Genomic DNA, 17,821 nt, shown 5'->3' with positions numbered 1-17,821 from the left:
AAGCATCACTGAACTGTCACAGCCACGCTGCTCGCTGCCCCATAGATCCTGTAAACTGACCTAAATGGTACAGGCAACACTCAGCTCAAACTGCACTTTCAGTTTTAAACCCCATCTTCCACTACACCTAAGAAACATCCTGGATCTGTAATTTATACGTGGTGAAGCCATGAGGAACCACCACAACTTCCTGCTCAACAGAGGCCAGAGGGATTCCCTTGCCTCAACCCAACCAATATGCCTGGGGGTTTTGTTTTGGGGTTTTATTTAAGTGCTGATCCCAGGCAGTTCCTACTGGAAATTGAATTCAGTTATAGTTGTGTGTGCCCAGCACTTTTAAAGACAACGTCTAAAGGCCTTTCATATGCACAACATGCATTTTGACAGGGAACAGAGCAATGAGAGAGACTTACATATTCATCACATTTCTTCTTCTCAAGGTGGCTGTTTGTGAGACTTCTTCTGCTTTCTCGATCCGAAATAAACTTGCTGGAAGAAGTCAGAGGATTTATTTCCAGCAAGTGCTTAGAAAATATGAACATGTTCATTCCATAAGCAGCATATGATTACAAAATACTCAAGGTATAAAAACTGTTTGTGAAAAGAGGTCACACTCATAACTGTTCAATGAGCCAAGTCATGCTTCATTGATGAAACATACATGGGGCATCAAAAAATGTAACATCACCACAAGATCAGAATAAATGCATATAAATGCAAAATATATGTATATATAAAATAGACCTTTAGGCTATTTAGGGAAGGAGCAGAACCAATTTTGTGGATGGAGAAGTAATTTGTTTGCACAGAAGCTAAGAAGAGATACTTCTCCAGGGTGCTGCAGAGGCACACACGACCAGTGCTCCACTGCTCCCTGCCCCTGCATGTGGGTGAGTGTACCTAACACCACTGCACAAGGCAAGCAGCCATTCTCTGTGGCCGAGTGAGTTGTACTTATTCCCTTCCCTCATTATCAGGCCCTGGAGGTCCCGTGAAGCAAATAAAAGAAACCAAACAGACTTCTTCTTCTCATCCCTATCGACCTTCAGACTGCTGGGCATCAGCTCAATTACCTCCTGCCTTGCCAGGCTGGAAGGTCCCAGGCAATGGTGGTGACCCCTCCACAGAAGAGGGAAGTGTAACAGCATCCTGGGCACTGACTACAAAATCAAGCAGTTACAAATCCTAAGTGAGGAACTTGGGACTGCAGCTGCCACTGGCCAGAGACAGCCGCCTGTCCTCTACATCCTCCAAGGATTATGGGAGTGGCTTTTATTCTTTTACAGGATTTTTGAGTCAAGATAATGATTGTATTCTGATACAACAAACCATAGATTAAGATCTGACTCCATTTGCTGAGGATCCAGGTGACTAGAAATTGTAAGTCAAATTGCACTATAAATTCTGTATTATGCTACTTATAGATTGCACTGCATTGATTCTGCTTGTTGAAATCCTGTGCCATTCTAGTCATAAATTCTGTACTACACTAATCATAACACCCTGCTGAAAAATAAGCCTTTAATTGAAACTATGAATTACTGCCATCATCATTCTGCCAAGGATCCCTAAAAGATTTCACCTGTCCCCTCACTGTCGGGGGCAGTGCAAAACCCTACATTGCCACTGAAACCTTAAGTTGCCACATAGAGTTGGTAGGGCTGGAGCTACGAGGAGGAAGATGTGACACACATGCCAGTGCTGGCTGGACAGTCCTGAACCAGGCAACCTGCTCTGCTGGTACACTGTTCTGGGCTACAGGATTTTCATGTAAGTGTATTTCAAAAATCAATGCTGAATTCATCATACTGCAAAATTAAACACTTCTGTGCAGGGAAACATAGAATAAACAGCTTTTCTTTCTCTTTACCCTTTACTTGTTCTGTGTCCTCGATGTAGTCACATTTAGGAACTTACTGTCCCCCTGTGGCAGAGCTGGCATCCTTGAGATTTACGACACTTTTGATTTAGATGAGCTGCTATTTTCTCACAGATCTCCTCTTCAGCAAACACTTTGGTTTGTATAAAGCATTCTTTCAGCTTTTCATCTTTTGAAGGTTTATGCACAATTAAGTCCCTGGCATCTTTGCTAATCCACAGATGGTTCTTAGCCTGCACTGGCTAATGCCTCAGCCATCGTACACGTCACATACCTAACCAGGGGCTGTCACCAAGTGTCAGAGCCCATTTTAGCTGTAGCTACATCAAGCTGGCTCTTCTTAAATTGAAACAGACAATTAACACTGAACACAAACAGCAGCACTGCTGGTCCTTTCCCACAGTGGGAAACATCTACTGGCCAGGGAGATATAGTTCAAACTGTGACTCAAGACTTTGCATCATCTCAGTACATCCAGCAGTATTCAGACTGGTAATAAATCCATGAACTTGTAAAGACAGAGCTTGAGCAAACTTCCCTACTGCCCCAGCTGTGGCCTAATTACTAGTGATATGTATGCTAGCACAGCTTCTAAGGCTGTGCCAAAATCATGCAGCTATAATGCTGCTGACTTGGCTTCCACAGCTGAAACACTGGGCCTTGTGTCTAACATTTTGTGTTTATGCCTTAAATCCAGGCATAGATTGCAAAAGGTAAGTAGTATTTTAGCTGTGGTTTTTTTTTTGCAATTTTGACTCCTGCCCATTGGTCTGCTTTGATTTTCTATTCCTTCAATAAAAAAGAACTATAGGCTTCTCCTGTATTTTTTAAATACTAACTTCAGCAACTAATTTGCTGCAAAATATAGAGATGATGTCAGATTTACCAGCCCTAACACAGTTGGAATAGATGGCTGAACCTCCCCCACCGTTTTATGAAGTGAAAAGCAACCACTTCTAAGATAGACTGCTCTGAAATTAGCTTTCCAAAGCTCACCTTGTAGGTATTTCATCCTCGTGGAATAAAATCTCAACCTGATTCAGATCATGTGCTTTTTCTCTTTCATGTCTGTTTAAAGCCCATCTCTTGAACGCAGGCAGCAGAGTGTGAACAGTTTGAAAAGGACATTCCAGCTCTCTCTCGAAACACCCTGCAGGCAATTTGTACAGGCAGGAGCACAGAGAAAAGTTTTGTCCCTTTTGGATTTGTAACTGCTGCTGGGAACATCTGTGGACTTTGCCTTCTTCTGTCATTTATGGAGATCATGTGTCGTTTTAGATTTTGTCAAGAGCTATGATAGAAGTCACTAGTCTTCTCCCCCTAGTTCTGCTCATCCCCTGCAGCCAGTTCCCCCTTAATAATTACAAAAATAACAAATTTGTAGATACTATTATTATTATTGCCTTCTGGTATTAAAGTTCCATGAAAATTATTGTTAAAAACAAATACACAATAAAGACAATACTCGAGCAATGTTGCCTGAAAGTAGAAGTGACCACAGGACTTTCCATTAGAACACCTCTGACAGCATAAACAGTTTCTGCAAAGCTGGTACCTTCCATGGCCAACAAACATGTTCTATCCTTCTGGACAGGACTTCGAGAGAACTACTCTGATTTGATAAATTGATCCAAAGCACTTTTTTCTGTGTCAGTTCCAGAGTAAAAACAGAGTGGACTTGTTGCCCAGCCGGGCTCCTCATCCACCCTGCGTTTCCCACATCACACTGCACTTTTCTCAATTTATGCTGTGTGATGTCTACAGGAGGGCAAAGTCGGGCATGGGAATGCAGGCACTGGGATCCCAAGCCACGGGGTACCTAGCTCTGAGCCCAGCTTTCTCATGGGGGACCCCCCAGCCCCAGGACAGCTTGTGCAGACAGCTCAGCAGCCGCGCAGGACAGGGGGATGTGGGCTCTGCTGTGCTGCGTTTGCTGTCGCAGGCAACTTAACCTGCAAGTCCAGAGGAGAGGCCTGCCTTGGGACAATGCTTGGTTTGGCCATACCACATGACAGAAAAAGTTTTCCATAAATGAAAAATATTACTGATCTTAAAGGAAATAAAATTAAAAAAAAAAAAAAAAGTAGGGTGAAAGGTAATCCAATGAATTCAGCAGAAACAAATGTTATCAAGATATTGCTTTTTATAATTTTTTTTTTTTTTTTTCATTTCAGGGTGGTTTTTCTCCCCTAGAGCATATGAAAGGAAACATATGTTGGAATACTGGAATTTCTAGTTAAACCGTGCCATGCATCTGCTCCGCTTAATAGACGTGCTTAGAAAACAAGCCATTCATTGTCACAGAATGTTGTATTTTTGACCTTTATGAATATGACACAAATTAAGCGAAATGCCTGTTTATGCTGGTCTCTCCCAGCCCTCCCAAGGATCAGAGGCCTCTGTGAGAGGTGCTGTGGCAATGCACTGTAGGACTGTCTGTGCCATCAAAGCCTTGAGACTCCCTGACAAGCATGAAATCCATTTGCACTGTTTGTTGTCTTCATTTCAAATGCTTTACCCACCACTGAAAGACATAACCTATGCTTATATATTTCTGCTTTCCTGTTGTGTTTCCTGTGTCACAGCTGAGTATGAACAGACTATACAAAACTTTTCAGATACATTAATGAAATATCCTGGCCAATGTATAATGAGCTCATCCTTGTGATGCATGAAGCCTCACAGCTGGTCTGGAAAGAATATCTTAATCTAACTTAATCTGGTTTGATTTAGTGCAAAGTAGAAACTTAGCCTTATTGATAAAGTGGTTTAAAAAGGAAGATGTTTAACTATGGTTTCCAAATGTAATTTATTTAAGGACTTCAGTGAGAAATGTTTGATTAAGGTGATACCCCCGAGCTAACCACTTTGGCTTAGCAGAGTTAGCCAAAAACCATTTAGCCATCTCAGATACGTTTAAATATAATTAAATTAAAACGGTATTTTACAATACCTTAAACATTTGTTAGGGAAAGCTAGTTTTGCCAAGATGACAGAAATTTCTCCTTAGGCAGCTTCTTAAACTGCATGCTAACTTGAGCAGTGGCAAAGATTTCCAGGGCAGGCATGAACAAGAAATGCAGAGGAAAGCTTGATCTGACTTACACTATGAAATTTGAACCAGATCTTAGCATAGCTACTAACAACCTTGTTAACTGAACAAGGGGCACTGATAACTTACTGTAAACCAAGACAGGCATTCAGATATCAGCTTCCTGAGATCATTGTCATATAGTTAAGGAGTAAGTTATCTAAATACTGATTTACAACTATGCACAGAGATGGCAAAGTTTTATAGTCAGGAGACACAGTTAAAAGTCACAAAATTCATGTCTGGGTTTCATGCAAATCTCTGAATTGACATTTTCAGAAGACATTCCCATTCAACATCTGCATACAAAGAAAAAACCCCTCTTAGTACAGCCTCTTTAAGTCAACATACCCTCCCTACATGTAACTATATATTTAGGCCCAGAAAAGGCTGGGAAGTCAAAGGAACATATAGGATTCTTTTCCAAGATCAAGAAATATTTGGAGTTTACAGCCAGTTTTGGAATCAATTTGTGCCTGGTATACCATCTCCAAAAACCCTTAAAAATTGCTCTACTTTGAGCTTGAAAAGCTACATGCTGAGAGAAAAAAAAAAATTAAAATTAAATATAGGGTGCAAAATCAAACAGGTTGAAACAACAAAAAAGTGAGTTGAAAATTACAGATCTAATCTAAAGCTCAAGTGAAATCAACAGAAAAAGTCCCACTGATTTTGATGGAGTTGGGCATTTTACAAGGCCTCACATCACGTGCCAGGCAGCACAAAACATGTTTCCTATGCCTGTCAACCTCTCAGTCCATGGAAAAAAGGTGTTTGCCAAACTAGTTACAGAAAGGGACTAACCACATCCTTTCAGGATGCGTCTGGCACGGGTGCAGAGCAGGATGTGCCCGCCTGCTGGTCACACGTGACAGCACAGAGGTGCTTGCACAGAGCAGTGGCTGTGGGTGGCTCAGTGAGAGCCTCAGCCCCAGGCCATGCTGGCAGGCTGCACTGGTGCCAACGCTGCTGCTCTGGAAGCTGTGCTCAGGGAAAGCTGCCTTGGTTTGGACACGGAGGGGAACATGAACAAACTGGGATGTACGGGGCAGAACAGTCATGCATGGGATGCAATGAGCGCCTGGGCAGAGGGCTAAGAGAACCATAATAGGCTATATCCTATAGCCAAATGACAGATCCTCCTTCTGCAGGGGAAGCAAGTTCTCCAGAAAGGAACAGAAAATTGTGGAATATGTTAATCTGCCCTAAGAGCTAGACCACTAATCAGAAATTCTGCGTCTGAGTTTCTGACCCTCTTTCTTCACTCCACTTTTTGTCTTCCTTTCGCAGGCAGTCTGGATCCAACCCAGATCTTGCCACACTTATTGTGCCCTAACTCCAGAAAGCACATTGTGACCACAGCGGACCAGGCACATCCAGCACACTCCTTCCCCACCCTCCATAAACATTCACTGACAATGAAGCACCAGCAGGGTTTTTCCCCATAACAGTTACTGATGGCATCAGCCAAAGTGCTGGGGAAGCACAGCCAGCCCAGTATAGCCACTCCTTGTCTCAAGGATATAAATCCTCAACAGGCTCCAGGGAGTGAATTTACCACTGTCAGACCCTAAGCTCCTCTCCTTACAACATGAACCAGCAGGAAAGCAAGCATGTTCATACTGGAACTGTTTTATTTTGGCAAAGTTGGAGGCTTTTTTGTATTTCTCTTGCCTTTTTTTTTTTTTTTTTTTTAACAGAAGTGGTTTGTGTTTCATTTTGGCACTTTCCATCAAAGCAGTTGCATCAGAAAATTCCTGACCAGCTCTAATCTTCATCAGCGCAGCTGCGCTGCGGTCACAGCACCACCCGCCCTGCTGCTGAGGGCCCCAGGACTTCCCTGGGGCTGGCGCTGGGGACAGGCTGGCACTTTGCTGCCCCCACCCCTGCCAGCAGCCCGGGCCCCCCTCCGTCCCACGGCACGGCCGGCTGCTTCTGCTGCGTGAATCGTGGGGACAGTGCTGGGTGCTTATTCCCACGCCTGGCACCAAGATCCTCGTCCACCCACGCAGTTGCGAGTCCCACAGCCGACCCTAACCTCACCTGGGAGCAACAGCTCTGAATTTTGTTTGAACACTAGAAACTGAGTTTCTCATGTAGCTGGAGATGATGCTGCCAACAGGAAGAAAAGGCAAGAGAAGATTTTAAAGATCGTAAAATAGGCGGTGGCAGCCCCGCAGAAGGGAGCAGAATGATGTGCTGGGACACGCTTCCCAGCAGGGCTGGATCCCCGTGCGGGCACTGACTGGCCCTGTGCTCCACCTTGGTTTGCAATATTTGAACAGGAAGTTTGATCAAAACAGAGCTTCCTATTTTACAGCTCACAAAATACAAACAGGGTCTGTCAGCAGGTCTTTGCTATAAACTGGATGGCTCAGCACCTGTTGAAGGCTGGCAGGAAGGGCTGGAGAATGGCTGTCTGGTGGGAAAGGCAGCTCTTCAGAAATGACTGTAAGCTTATAGAAAAAAATCAACAGCCTAATAATTGTATTGATAATAATTGCAACTAATACTTTTCACCATTATTGATGCATTTTTTACACTTGAGCTGAGTTAGGTGTAAGACTCAGTTTTACCATCTTCTTGCCACTTCTGCCTCAAGGGAGCAAACCGCTGCCCAGTTTATCTTGCCAAATTGCAAATACAGATTGGAACTACATTTGCTGCCAACCACACCAGCTGTAACTCCCCAGAAGCTTGGATACCTGGAGGTGGTCAGACAAGTTAAAACTATTATATCAGAGACCAAAGGTCAACTAACAGACCTCTCCAAAATTATGCCATCGTATTGTTATTAATTCTTCGCTGTGTGTAAGCAGACATCTAAAAACTTTGGGTTTTTAATGCATTATATATTTGCGAATTTTATTAGACTAATTTGAAAGATTCAAAATGATGAATAAATTGCTACTCTGTTTGCTTTATCTGCTATTGCAGCCTATGCCCAACAGATGTTACGTATGAAATTCAAATTACATCTTCAAATGGAGCATGACTTGGTAATGAATAATTCAAGACATATATTGAAAATTAGAATGCTGTTTTTAAACAGTGTGTTTCTTAGCAGAGCCAACGTCAGTGGAAAAATACTCACCTATTTATCTGGCCATTTTCCACCTCTGTGAAATCATTTGAGTCATTGCTGATGTTATCATCTTCAGGGACAGTCATATTCTGCAATTCGGTCAGTTCTAATCCAGCTTTGAAAGGCATGCTGGGTGAGGAACTGTGCCTATCCAAGTGGTTCTTCAAATCCTAGTGTTTGGTTGATATCTCGTGGGTAAACTGCAGCCACAGTGTCAGCAACCTAAATAAAACAAAAGAAAAAAAAATCCAAGATGTATACCACCACCATCAGGCAATATCACCAGGAGAAACCTGAAACCAGTGAAACCTGTGCAGGAGCACCATCCATACCAAATGATTTTGTACTGTTAGCTGGACCTCAGGTTATGGCCTAAATGCAGTGCGGAACAGTAGTAACCTCATATGTTGTAATGAGCTCAACCTCACTAACCTTATAAATTTACCATGTCCTGCAATCTATTGCTGAAGATGGTATTTTTATTATTATTTTTTTTAAACTTGTGAGCAAACCAAGCCTGATGGTTTCAGGAAAAAAAATTAACCTTCTACAAATTAAGGAATAAAAATTATTTGCTTTTCCAAGTCTCAATTCGATGTGTGGTGTTTGTCCTCTGTGTGTTCTCCATTCTTACTTAAAAAAAATAAAATACACATCCATGCTAATGCTAAGTGGGATAGAAAGAGGGATAGAGTTATCCCAATACTCTGTTCTACTAATGCATGTATTCCAAGCTGTTAAAGTTTTCTGGGAAAGCAGAGGTGCAGTGGATGCTTTAAGTTTTTGGATGGTTAAACTTGTTATGAACAAGGAGAGAAACAGAAAAAACCTAAATCCCTCAGCTCATGTATCACAGAAAGAAAGAGCAACGCATACCTTGTGTCAAGCAGTTATAATCTAGAGATCAGGTGATCTCTCCTCCGACAGATGTATTCCATAAAAGCAAAGGCAGATCAGAGAAGCCTGCTACAGAGACATACTTCCTCATCAGCAATGCAAATCAACTGAAAGACCAGTATTTTCTGGAGTCCAACCACTCTCGGCTGAGCTACAACTCCAGCGTGGTAGTCAGGCAACAGTATGTTACTCACAAACAAGCTCTTGCACCACAACTCTCTGAATTCCCATTTTGTGAATGAATTTCCTGCAGTACTGCCAAACAACTTACTCAGCCTGGGGTACATGCTGAACCCTCAGACACCAGATTAATTTGGGGATATTTTTAAATTCTCAGGGTTACCTCAAAGCCATCAAACTGCTTGCATGCAAAGAGGCATGAGCATCCTCAGGCTCTTGCAGGGAGAGACAGGAGGATGTAATTCACTTGTTCAGTTATAACATCTGCCTGCTTCAAATGAAGTTTACAGAAGTCAGTACTTCTGTTTTACACCACATCCCCACCATGCAGAAGACAGCTTTGCAAATGAGCAGTTTTTTCCCTGCAAATACTTTCTCAGAAATGCCATTTTAAAGTTTACACGTGCTCTTAACAATTCCTCAAGAGCCCACCCTGTCCAAACTTCAGGTGTCAATTTTAAAGGCTAGCCTCGAGGCTAACAGCAGGGCAGGATCCCTTCTCTTCAACTGAAGGAGCAGCTAAGCATGTGATTATGGTGGCAAACACCGCCTGGTGCAAGGGTAGAGTTTGGGGCATGCCAGCTGGGTACTTTTCAACTCCTCTGCAAAAGAGATTTCCACTACAGATACCAGGAAAAAACTTCTCACATATTAAAATGTTGGCACAATAAAATATTAAAAAAAAAAAAAAAAATATTTAGGCTGCTGATAAATAAATGCAGACTGGCAAGCAGAGGGTGGTTTTAGCATTCTGGAACCGTCTTCCTGGAGGCTGCAGGGAGAAAATAGTCTACCTATTTTGGAAGAGAGGCACAGTCTTGTTATAAAAGGATAAAGCCACAGGAGACAGCGATTGCTGAGGTGTCAAGGACCAAACCCTAAAGTCCCTAAGGACTAAATTCTGAAGTTTCTTGGGACCACGAGTTCCTAAAATAAATAATTTCTTAAGAGACCTGGCAACCCCTGTACCAGGGTCTGTGTCCCCCAGCATTTAAAGCCTGTGTAAAGGTTCATCTGAGATTCAAGCAGAGAAGCTTTTCCTTTGGGCACTGTTTTGTATCATGAAAGCCCAGGAGGATTTTCAGAACTGCTTTGACATTGCCTGTGCTTAATAAATTCCCCATTAAGTGTTTCAAAAGCTGAAGGTGCCGAAATTAGCAGCGGTGTGAGGTAAGCAGCACACTGGAGAGCTGGCTGCACAGCTCACTGATGTGTGGCTCCAGCTTTGCCCTCTGCCCCTGTCACTGGAACACCACAGGACCAGACTGGCAGGAACACAGCTCCCTGCTTCATCCCCAAGAAATCTTTGCAGCACAAAAGTGACAAGCTTTGTGTCTGTTTCAACCAAAACCCTGCTTCTACAGAAAACTAATTGAATGAAGACTTTTCACACGGGCATGTAGTGATAGAACAAGGGGGAATGGCTTTAAACTGAAAGGAGACATGTTTAGGTTAGATGTTAGGAAGAAATGATTTACTGTGAGGGTGGTGGGGAACAGGTTGTCCAGAGAAGTTGTGGATGCCCCGTCTCTGAAACTGTTCAAGGTCAGGTTGGATAGGGTGCTTTGTACAACCTGGTATAGTGGAAGGTGCTCTTGCCCACAGCAGAGGGGTTGGAACAAAATGATCCTGAAGGTCTTTTCCAACCCAAACCCTTCCATGACTCTATAAGGCAGAGCAAAATCTTAGAGCAAGCTGAAGCACCAGCAATCGTTTCAGCAGATTCCATGTTTCAGTGACAAGTTGCTCCTGCAGTATCATGAAAGTAGGCACATCTCTGAATATACATCAGGTTCTTGCTAGGGTAAGTGGTTTACTAAAAAAACACCAAAACAAAAGCCTGAAACAAGCAAACAAAAAAAAAAATCTTGAATGAAATAATGCATAGCACTTCCAAGTATGAGAAAACCTGATCTCAGTGTCAAAACATGGGATGGGTGAGGAGAGAGTGGTGGGGCTGGGAACTGAAGTTTTCATTGTCACAGCATGAACTCATGACAGATCTTTGCCAAAGTAAAACCAGCATGTCCTCTGCACCTCCACCTATAAACTTAAGATGATAATAGCGACACTAACACTCAGTTTGTGAAGTGCTAGAAGATTCAGATTTGTCTCTGGGTGATACAAGTGTGATACCTGGAATAAAATACTATGCAAATCACAAAATTTTTGCAATGACAACTTTATCTTAGAGAAATACAGAGAAAACCCTTTGTCACTGCTAATTACTCTGGGCATTCTCTACAGTCAGTGGAGTACAGGTGGTCAAATGAATTTCATCCCCAAATCACCCACTCTAAACTTCAAGTTCACCCATGTGACAAATCACAGAGCCTAAATAAAATCTAAAATCCCAAAGGTTGTGGTTCATGTCAGCTAGCTTAATTCCCTGCAAGTCAGTGTCCACTCCAGGGTGTCCCTTGGCCTCTACAGCAGAGCCTGGTGCTGCTGGAGGACAGCCCCCCTGACCCATGGGAGGGGTCTGCAGTCACACTGAGCTGTTCCCTGCAATTGCATTAGCTTTGCTCCCAAAAGGAGATTCAACGCTGGGATAGCTGAGCTAAGCAAGCTGCCACCTCAGGTGTACGTGCCACTAGTGCTGTGACCCAAAATCGCTTCTATACTAATAGAATATACCGATACACTAACTATAATAATTAATTATACTAAACTAATAAAAATACACCTTATGTTGATACTGAGCTATATTGGAAGCAGTAGGGTAATATTTGTATTTTTATGGCCTTTTCATTCAAGAAATGTCTTAAAAGAAATGCAAATAAAAATGCTATGTTGGCAAGAGTTCTTAGGCTGAGCTATATTCCTAATTCACATTGAAAGACAGTCAATAATCACGTGAATAGTGACTGCAGAAATCCCAAGCATCTCGGTCACTGTGCCTACTACTCTGTCCAGCCTTAAACCTCTCAAAAGAAAAACTTCCAGAGACCTGCCCTCAAACCTCTCTCTCCAAACACACACCTAGTAAATAATAAAGGACAAATCAGAATTTTGCTCTTCAAATTCTTCAACTCAGATGGGCAAGCACTCCTTGAAGAAGGCATCACCACAAGAGAAAACCAGCAAAGAGCTATGACTCTTCAAAATGAAACTCAAGGATCTATGTTTTGTAGCTGACCTAGCTCTTCTGTTTAGTAGAAAAAGCACTGCTCTGGCCTAGCAGCTTAGCCTTCTCTTTAAACATCCCATGATATGTCTTGTAAAAGCCATTAGAGATAACTTATTTGTTGTGTACTCTTTACAGAATATGGGAAAAGTTACAACTTGTCACAACTTCAGGAGGACTATGAGATGACACAAGAAGATAAAATCAGTTTATTATTTTCAAGGACATTGAGACCTTCACAAGCCATTAAAGTACATTCCAAGTGGTCATTTTCTCTGTCAACCTGTGAAACATAAAAAAAAATTCCCCTGCAACTCCAGGTTCCCGGACTGCTAAAATTCCACAAGAGCAGTAATGGGATCAAAAACTTAGTATTTGAAAAAAAATAAATAATGATAATACAGACAATCTATTTCTTCTGGTTCATGTATGAATCCTCTCTAGGCCATACATGGAAGAGGTATGTATAATCTCAGAAAACAGTTTGTCAGAAGTTGTGTTTCTACAAAGGACCTCATCACTCCTCACGATGGCTTAATTCACATGCCATTTTTTTTTTCATATCCTGTAAAAGACGCAGCTCCAAAAGTATCATCTTAAGGCACATGGCTGCTCAAAAGCTGACCCAGTATGTAAGTGGTCAAGCTGGACAACATCTAGTCTATCTCTGGGTATGGTTTTTGCAATGTGCCCTTTCACTGGGCACTTCATTCACTGCGCGCTTCCCGCAGTCAAACGGTCTCGGAGTTGGTAAATATCCAAGACACAAAGCACACTTAACTGTGGAACTCAAGATAATTTGCTCAAAAGACAAAGTGTGAGTCGACTTTCTTCTCAAAGGGAGTTTTGCCAAGAACTCCTCTTGGTTGGTTACAAGTCATCAGAACCCTGCACTTGAGTTTCACACAAGCTGTTTTCATTCTGCAAAGCCTGAGATGTGATACGTCTTTCTATGCTCATACACTTTTGAAAGTTCTTCCAAAGAAGAGCAATATGACCAGTAAGACGACAGATATAAATAATGAAACACAGAAACTGAAACTCTGTGTATGGACTATTCACTTAAAGGACAAAAAGCAAGAATAAGCTTTATACGTAATAGTATCACACTGGGAGGCAGGGAAGCAACTATCTCCTTTTTGTTCTGCATTGGTGACACCTGACATGAGGGACATAAAGCTCCAGACTTACTCCTCATCTACAGGAAGAACAAAATGGAGAGATTAGAGAAGAGCCACTGAGATAACAAAGAGCTTGGAAATTAGACTGACTCACATCCACTGAGCAAACATCTGCAGTGCTCGAAATGTCATTGCCTCCAGCTCCTCAGCTCTGCCCCTCTGCAGCAGGCTGCAGCCACAGGAGCAGTGGAAGGAAGCGGCTTCACCCGGGCCCCAGCAGTGTCCCAGCTGGGCCCAGGAGCCACAGAGAACCATCAAGGTGCTGGCACACTCCTGTCCTGCCATCGGCAGCGGCGCCAGGATGAGGGCAGCGTGGTGGCTGGAAGGCCTTCGAGCTGCCACAGCCATTCGCTTGGTGTCTGCAAGCCACCACCTCTCATCCCCAGGCTCCTCTCCCTCGCAGCCCCCAGGGCAGGCAGGATGGAAACAGTTAAAAGATAAGATGGGGGGTGGGAAAACAAATGACAGAAGTCTTGGGAAGGAAGCTCAGAAAAGGGTGCTATAAAACAGAAGTGATGAGAACAAATGTGGATTGTCAACCTTTCTCTTGGTAGTGCATGACCTCATGCTACAACAGGAAAATGCTCCTGCTCTGCCCCATCACTCTCCACACTGCCCTTCCATGCTGCCATAAAGAAAGGGAAGACAGTCCCAAATTAAGCCTCCACAGGCTACTCAGCTGATCAAAGGCAGGCAACTAAGAAACCATAAAATCCCAGTCTGATTCACCAAGTGATTCATTACTTTAGGCAAAACACTTAAAGATGAGCCATAAAGGAAAATGGTTTTAAGTACATTTTTGTTTTGAGCCCTTCCCAGTCAATTTAGGAAAGGAATTTGGCAGAGGAATATAGTCACATTTTTTCCTCATTATATTTTTTTGTGAAATCCTCTCGACAGTCTTGGTTTTCCCAAGAGATCCCAAAACGCACCGCCACAAATAAACGCACTCTTGTCTTCCACAGAAAGTGGAAATGCTGTATGAGTGGGGCTTTATGGGTCACTGCAACAAAACACACTATCCAGATGTATTTCTATTGTGTTAAACAGCAGCTCTGAAATTCCCATTTAAATAAACTTTTGTACTACAGAAGGAAGAATCCTTTGTATTAGTACACGTGTAACTCATGTCTCCTCTGCTTTGGTTTACAAGTAATTTCTCTGCCTCAATTTTCTTGACTGTAAGAGACTCAAAACAATATTTACCTGATAAGCTTGGGCAAATATTGCAAGAGTTAACTGCAAAACATGAAAAATCTGCCATTTTTCCCAAGAGCAGCTGCTGAAAGTTCTTGGATTGGATTAAGGTCACAGCAGTAAGTATCCATCAGAAAGAAAATTGAATTCAGGCTTAAAATACTTAAATATTTCCACAACATCCACTTGTCTTCACAATACAAACTTTTAAGTGATGGTTATTACCGTGTTACTTGCTACGCAGATTCCAACAGAAATGAACAAGATGCTAAAAGAGAGAGAAGAGCACAGGAGAAAGGAGAGTCCCGTTTCTGCTCGGTCACCACTCTTACGCTGCTAAGAACAAGCTCCCAGAACAGCAAACACAGACAAAATGTAGGACAGAGACCCAGGAGGAGCAGCCTGCAAGCGGGAAGGCCGAGAGAGCACTGCCTTCCCTTCCATCCTTTAAAACCCTTGTAAAAAGCAGGATTTGGGCACGAAGGACAATTGATCCTCCACGTTTTACAGCATTCTGCAGAAAGCTTCAAACTCAGGGGACAATCCTCTTCACAGGGGTATGTGCAGCTTGGTGCTCACTGCCAGCAGCTGTCTCCCATCCTCACCCAGCCTGGGCAGCCCAGTTGGTCCAACTACAGCACAAACAGTCTCGAGCGACAAGGCAGAGGATGCTGCAGTGTGCTTCAGTGAAGTGCTCTCTCTATGGTGCCTCTTAGAACAAAAAAAACCCCCGACCTTCCGAAAAGGCAAAGTCAAATAGGAGTCATTCAGCACGACAGCGAAGCAGATCCCATTTTAGTCAGTGAATTTCCACCGAGCCTCAGTAGAAGGCCTCTGCTTACCAGCAATATGGCAGTCTGGAGATTTCATGCAGGTTTTGCAAAGCGGATTTCAGCGCCATTTCAGAAGGGGCTCCTAGCCTGGAAAGGGCAGTTATTGATACCTATATCCTTCAGCAACAGATGGAATTTCCTTTTAGAGGCTTTTTAAACAAAGTTGGTCTATTGGTAGCAAATGAAGTAAAATTTAGATGGAGGATGCTGTTTCTTTCTCCCCCTGTGGCTGTTTTTACTTCTGATCTACGAAGGTTGGACTCATAATGTAGGAAATCTTTGTTTTGTACTGTTTTTTATTCCTGCAATATATTTTATCAACTAACACATATCTTTCTCTTACACTTTACTTTTAGAACGATGTCTGTTCTATGTTATTTTGCCTTTCAAGCACAAGTAAAAGCCAAACAAACCCGAAGGTGAACAAAACACAGCACGGGTTCCTATTTATAATTTGGATTAGAGGGTGGTAGAAATGCCCCACAGCAGTCTGGGACTCTGAATAGCCTAAGGACATGAGGTGGCATAAGGAAACCAGAGCTTCTCCTTCTATAAAACCAGGGGTGCCAAATGCGGGGTCTATTTCAGTCCTTCCAATGTCACATGAACAAAGCACGTCTTCACACACCTCACCGTCTCCTCTCTCCCAAGAAAACCGACACATCCTAGCTACAGGTTGCCTTACCAACTCCGCAAAACAATGGGCCGAGCCCCCTGCCACAAGAGCGAGCCGGACGCGCACACACGTGAGCCAGCGCACCCCCGGGCATCCACTCGGGCCTCTTTTTGTTCTCGCTCCCTGAAAGCCACCTCCTCAGCTGTTACTATGTATTTACGGGCACCACGCACACGCCTGCGCGCCGTGGGCCCAGCCTGCGTTTTCCGAATACGGTGAAACTTGCACTGACCCCGTGGCAGCGCTGGGTTTAAGGCGAAGGCCGGAACGCTCCCCGGGCACGGCTGCACCGCGGCCGCGCACCCCGCGGAGGCTGCGGCACCCGCCACCCGCCCGTCAGAAGGGGCAAACTCATTTAATATTGCTATTTGTTATATTTCTCTGCCGGCGGAAGCCCGTAGCCGCAGACTGCCAGGTTTTTGTATTATTTCTGCGGGTTCAGTTTGTTCGTTTGTGGGTTTTTTCCGTGGCCGCCTCAGCAGCATCGCCGCCCGCCTCCGGCGCGGCGGGGAGATGCGGCATGGCCGCCCCGTGCCCGCCGCCCCTCGGGGCTCCCCCCGCCCCGCACGGCTCGCTGCCCGCATTTTAGGGTTCGCACAGGGCAGCACCGGGCCGAGCACACACGTTTGGCCGGGGATGGGGGCAGGGTTGCGCAGACGGCGGGGACAAAGCGCGGGCGGCTCCGGGCTCCGGCCCGCGCTGCGCGGAGACAAAGGGTGCGCGGGGAGCCGCGGCCCCATCCCCATCCCTCCGACTGCATTCCCTGCTGCTGCCTACCTTCCCCTGGAGCCGCGGGGACCCTCTGAGAAGCGATCCACCTTTTCCGCCGGGATCCGGCTGGAGAACCCCGACAAATAATTACACGGATAAAAATAAAATAAAATGTAAATTAAAAAAAAAAAAAAATATAAGAAAAAGAAAATCAGAAGAACGAGGGATGAAACTGAAGCGGCGAAAGGAAAACGGCGAGAGAGATGTCCTTCCTCCTCCCGCCGCGCGTGTGTGCATGTGGAGGTGAGCGGGCTGGAGGGAGCGCGCCGGCGCCGGGGCCGCGCCGCGCCGCCAGGTGCTGCGGGACTCGGAGACTCCGCGGGCCCCCCGACACGCCCAGATCCCCGGCCGCATGGACGTTCAGCACCTTTTTTTTTTTTTTTTTATTATTATTATTATTTAAAAAAACCAAAACTATCATTTTTTACTCTTTTTACACCAGACAGTATTTTTTTCTCTCTTTTTTCACGCCACAGGAGAACCCCTCCTGGCAAGCTGGCTGGATTTTTGTAGCTTGAAATGGCTACGGAAGAACTGGCATTATTGTGTTAGCTGATTTCCTGTGTTGTCATTCTAAATGTATATGCTGAAAATGCTGCCATTTGTGCAAGAGGTCAGAGCGTTTCCTGCTGGGGCAAGACACCTTCCTCAAAATGAACGAGGAATTTGATGCACAGACGATTTGCTGCAGCTTTTTATTTCCATGCTAATATCTAGAAAGCATTTTGTGAGCTTTTTGGCTTGGAAAAAACTTTTCAAGAACTAACTTGAAGCAAGATGGTGTTGCAGCTGTCCTTGTCTCCCCCCCGCTACAGAACACATGACTCGCATGGGATATCACAAGGCAAAGAATGAAAGGGTGATGGAACCTGTGGGTTTGGGCACACTTTGCCTGGCCACCCAT

At 44.1% G+C, this 17,821-nt stretch overlaps 1 protein-coding gene across 2 annotated transcripts in view; it reads right to left on the bottom strand.

Annotated features, from left to right (window-relative positions):
* The window catches only part of SLC38A1 (solute carrier family 38 member 1), a 41,950-nt gene extending 24,695 nt beyond the window's left edge, over window positions 1–17,255 (bottom strand). For both annotated transcript variants that reach the window (XR_015285574.1, XM_086884610.1), the window contains exons 1-3: window positions 16,924–17,255; window positions 8,065–8,277; window positions 414–489 (exon numbers count right to left, since the gene is read on the bottom strand). Coding sequence is in view for 1 of the 2 variants with exons in the window: in XM_086884610.1 (XP_086740736.1) it covers window positions 414–489; window positions 8,065–8,183 (195 nt within the window). In the remaining variant the exon portion in view is untranslated. The remainder of the gene's footprint in view (window positions 1–413; window positions 490–8,064; window positions 8,278–16,923) is intronic.
* Between the last annotated feature and the right edge of the window lie 566 nt (window positions 17,256–17,821).

This window comes from Cyanistes caeruleus, chromosome 4 (genome assembly GCF_971803275.1).
Source record: "Cyanistes caeruleus chromosome 4, bCyaCae1.hap1.1, whole genome shotgun sequence".
Taxonomy (NCBI): domain Eukaryota; kingdom Metazoa; phylum Chordata; class Aves; order Passeriformes; family Paridae; genus Cyanistes; species Cyanistes caeruleus.
This window is presented reverse-complemented; position numbering and strand designations above follow the sequence as displayed.